This window comes from Hevea brasiliensis, unplaced genomic scaffold, assembly GCF_030052815.1.
Source record: "Hevea brasiliensis isolate MT/VB/25A 57/8 unplaced genomic scaffold, ASM3005281v1 Scaf175, whole genome shotgun sequence".
Taxonomy (NCBI): Eukaryota; Viridiplantae; Streptophyta; class Magnoliopsida; order Malpighiales; family Euphorbiaceae; genus Hevea; species Hevea brasiliensis.
In genome coordinates, this window is record NW_026614668.1 from 18,893 (window position 1) to 23,198 (window position 4,306).

Sequence of the window (4,306 nt, forward strand, 5' to 3'; positions counted from 1 at the left end):
ATAATCTCTCCTTTAGCAGGTCAGGTCAGTTCATTCCTCAAAAAATTGGGAGGGAAAAGAACAGGCAAGGTGGTGGATTCAAGAGAATGTTAAAAGTGACAGCCAGCTGTTCCGGTGATGGTGCCACAAAGGCCAGGTTCCCGAACTGAAATCTTGTCAGGAAAGGAACGGTAGTTGTGATCGTTACGTGTCACTTTTTCATTGGTCTTTTAAAAATATATTTGAAGCTGCATGCTGTTAGTTTCTTCTTTTTTTTTCCTACCGGCATGCTGTTAGTTGTTGACTCATGGTTGGATTTCTAAAATTCTCTATCGTTTCGTATTAATTGCTTTAATTTCAAATTTTATTAATTATTTTCTTTGAAATGATTTTGTTAATTATTCTTATTGCAGTTATTCATTATTTTATATATTTTCTTGTAGTTTAATTTAATGTAAGATTTTAGTTACATTTTTATTGTGTAAATAAAAATCGATATAATTAATATTCAGATAAGAATATTATTGGATAATTTTTATAATTAGTAATTAATTTATTTATTGTGTTATTTCATTTATATCCTTTAATTTTATTTTATTATTAAAAGATTTTAAATTTTAATTTTATTTAAAAAATTCAAAATTTGAGATTAAAAAATATTTTTAAATTATAATGTAACATTTATAAATATTATTTTTATATTTTTTTTGTGAATGATACATTTTTCTTTTTTTAAGTAGTAGATTACTGTGATGACTAATAATTTTATGATAAGTTCATATGGTTATTAAAATTATTAATATTTTTAATGTAATTTTATTTTTTATAACTTAAAACTATTATAATAGATTAGAAAGGTTTTTATTAAATAAAATTAAAATTGATAAATTTTTTAATAATAAATTAAGGTTAAGAGAGAAAGCAATATGCGGTATAATTATAAAATTTATGCAGATATTATTATTACACCATAGTCTCTTAGAAAAAATTTATTTTTTAACTATTTTTTAAATAATAATTTATTTATTAATTTATGAACATATTCTAATAATTTGTATTGAAAAATAGAATTTATAATTTTGAATAATATACTAATATTAATTATTTTTTGGAAATTATAATATCAATTATTTAATTTTTAATAAAAAGATTAAATAAATTTATTATTTTAATTATATTTTTTAAATTATGTGAAAATATGAGTACTTATTTTTATCATTGATGTGTTACTGTAGTTAGGGGTATTTTTGTCCTCAAGAAAAGTTGTTGAGCCCACAGGTCCCAAAAAGCAATTGAACAGGCACTATATTTGGGGGCTAATAACGCCCACAAGACTTAACCACCAGAAAGAGAGGCCTTCTTCTTTAGCTTCATTGTCGCCTATTTTCCTACTCGGCGAAAAGAAAGCTTCTTGTTCTGCTGTGATAATGGCGGCAGCGAAAACATGGGTGGCTTTGGTTTTAGTAGTTTCAATGAGCCTCGGTGGGAAATGGGTTGGAGCCCAGGTGCACCATGTGGTTGGAGAGGATCGTGGCTGGGACCCTTCAACTGATGTGGCTTCATGGTCCTCCGGCAAAACTTTCAGGGTCGGAGACAAAATTTGTAAGCCTTCTTCTTCTTTAATTTCTTGCAAGATATGTAGATCGAGAAGCTTATAACCTTATTTGGTTGTTGGGAAAAATTAAATAAACAAGGAATTTATGGTTATTAAACATCATTTTACGTATACTTAGCTTGTAGTGTCGGCTTCCCCAAACATAAAGGCGAAAATGGAATTATTTTATTTTATTTTTTCCATTTTAATTATTACTGTTAAAATTTGTATTTTTTAAATCTTTTATACTATAAATACTTTCAATTATATGTTAAATTGTTTAGAAGAAATATATATTAAAATATTAATTCAATGCCTTAGCCATTAAATTAGCTATGCTCAAGCCGTATGCTTTAATGTCAATTTCTTTCACACGAATAAAGTTTCTTTTTAATAAAGGAGGAGGAGAAACGCAAGAATAAAGCTAGTTTTCGTAGATGACAGTTAGGTAGTAAGGCTACTCTCAAAGCTTTCAAAAACGAAAATATTAGTTTTTATGAAAATTTCTATTTCAATTTAACACGTTTAATGGCTGAAAATGTATGTTTATAAATTTTCTTGAGATTTTTAGATAGATTTAATAAATTGGGTTATTTATAGATTAAATTATTTTATATCATTTATATTTAATAATTATATAAATAATGAAAAATAAATTATATATTTATTTATAATTATATTATTATTAATTTAAGTTTCATTTATTTTATAGAAAATATTTTATTGAAAATATTTTTTATATCTTTTAAGCATTGGAAACAGTCAAGAACATGTGTTTATAGAAAATATTTTATTAATTAAAGAGAAAATTAAATTATTTTTAGGGAAGTTGATATTTTTTTAGAGGAAATTATTTTTTATTTTTTAAATTTTAATAATTTTATAAAAATGTGAAAAGATTTATACAAATAAAAATATATCATTAATTTAACATTACATTTAAATAATTAAAAAATATATTTTTATATTTTTTATATATAAATTATTTTTTTTTGAAATAAAAGGAGCTTAATATGCAAATAATTTCACCTAAAAAATTTTCTTTCCATTAAACATTTAAAAGCTGATGAAGTATGTTTCTAAATTTTCATTACACGTTTAATGGCTGAAAGTGTACATTTTGATATGTGTGTGTGTTTTTTTTTAATGAATTTAATTTTGATCAAATAATAACTTTGATAATTTTAATGATGATTTTTGGTATTATTAAATTAATTTTATTTTTGTAACGAGATTAAAGTATATGAATCAATTTAATTAACATAATTAATACTTAAAAAATAAAAATGTTAATTACAACTTTTGGTTGATTTACGGATAATCACTATCAAATCTTTATAGTTGTTAAAATTAATTATTTAATCATTATTTTTTAAAATTCAATTAAAATATTTGTAAAATTAAAATTAAATTCTTCAATCCTTTTTATAGATTTTTATAAAAAAAATCAATTTATTTTAATCTTGATTTAAAAGATTAAGTAGTATAAATAATTAAAATGATAGAGACTAAAGAGTATAAATATTTAAAGTTAAAATAAATTGATTAATATTGGTATGAGGATTAAAAAATTTAATTTTATAAAATATAAAAATATTTTAAAAATAAAAATTAAATAATTAATTTTGATAAACTACAAATAATTTACTTGATTTAAAAGTATGAATTTACCTTTAGTATTTTGCTTTCGAAAAGTAATAATTTTTTTTTCTAATTAATTTAATGTTTACTTTCTAGAAATATGCCTTGATATAATCTTGAGTTACATGGATGTCATGAATTGTGTTATCCCTTTTTTATTGTGGAGTAGGGTTCGCATACTCCGCTGCACATGGGAGAATAGCTGAGCTCAAGACTAAGGAGGAATTCGAGTCATGTAATATCAACAATCCAATCAAAATTTACGAGGATGGTATATTTAGCATAATGCTGGAAGGGGAAGGGATCCGCTATTTCGTGAGTAGCAACTCTGAGAGCTGTAAGAAGGGACTCAAGCTACCTGTGGAGGTGATGCCTCATAAACCACATGATACCCCAAAAGTCGCCACATCTGAAAGCGCAGCCTTGGGTCTAGCTACTGGGCCCACTCCCTCTGGGTCGGCCCATCTTAGAGCCCGCTTTGTGTTATTAGTTGCTGGGTATTGGCTACTCTATATGTTTATTTAGGGGCCTGTTTGTTTACTAGGTTTAGGCCTATTGTGGTTTTTTTTTTTTTCTTAAGAACATGTGTTAATATTCATCAACTCTCTTATGGTTTTTAAAGTATTTAAATTTTCATATTTTCAGATTTTATTTCTAAATATTTAGTGTAAGAGAGAGCAAAGATAATATTGTTATAACAAGCATGCAAATTTAAGGCACACACACAAATCGAACAATCATACAGTATAGAAAAGAGAAGAATAATAACACATAATTTAATGTGGTTTAACTATAAGGTCTACGTCTACGGGCAAGACAAGAGAAAAAGTTCCACTATGATGAAAAAAACAAGAAATAATCACTCAGAACTCTCAAACCCTAATCCCAGTGTGTTTTTTGAATATCTCGTAGCTTTATTGCAAATTTTAGAATATTACAATATTTATATTGGTTCATACTGCGGGAGCGTTGCCCCCGCACCCCCAAGCAGATCAGTGGTAGGCTTCGGGCCCGTGCCCTCCACTACCATCACATGTCTCACTTCTTATCTCAATCAGGTCGCAGCGCGAAAACTTTTGAGTCAAGTCACAA

General features: G+C 25.9%; 1 protein-coding gene across 1 annotated transcript; it reads left to right on the forward strand.

Moving 5' to 3' along the window:
* Positions 1-1,200: 1,200 nt before the first annotated feature.
* On the forward strand, positions 1,201-3,769 carry LOC131176581 (mavicyanin-like). The gene is made up of 2 exons (XM_058141642.1): positions 1,201-1,581; positions 3,384-3,769. The coding sequence occupies exons 1-2, from the start codon at positions 1,407-1,409 to the stop codon at positions 3,737-3,739; spliced, it is 531 nt and encodes a 176-aa protein (XP_057997625.1). The 5' UTR covers positions 1,201-1,406; the 3' UTR covers positions 3,740-3,769.
* The last annotated feature ends 537 nt before the right edge of the window (positions 3,770-4,306 follow it).

Bases quoted from the DNA above. Each gene is read 5' to 3' on its own strand.
- LOC131176581 (XM_058141642.1), top strand. From the start codon at position 1,407: ATGGCGGCAGCGAAAACATGGGTGGCTTTGGTTTTAGTAGTTTCAATG. The intron at 1,582-3,383 runs GTAAGCCTTCTT...ATTGTGGAGTAG, and splicing joins CAGGGTCGGAGACAAAATTT to GGTTCGCATACTCCGCTGCA.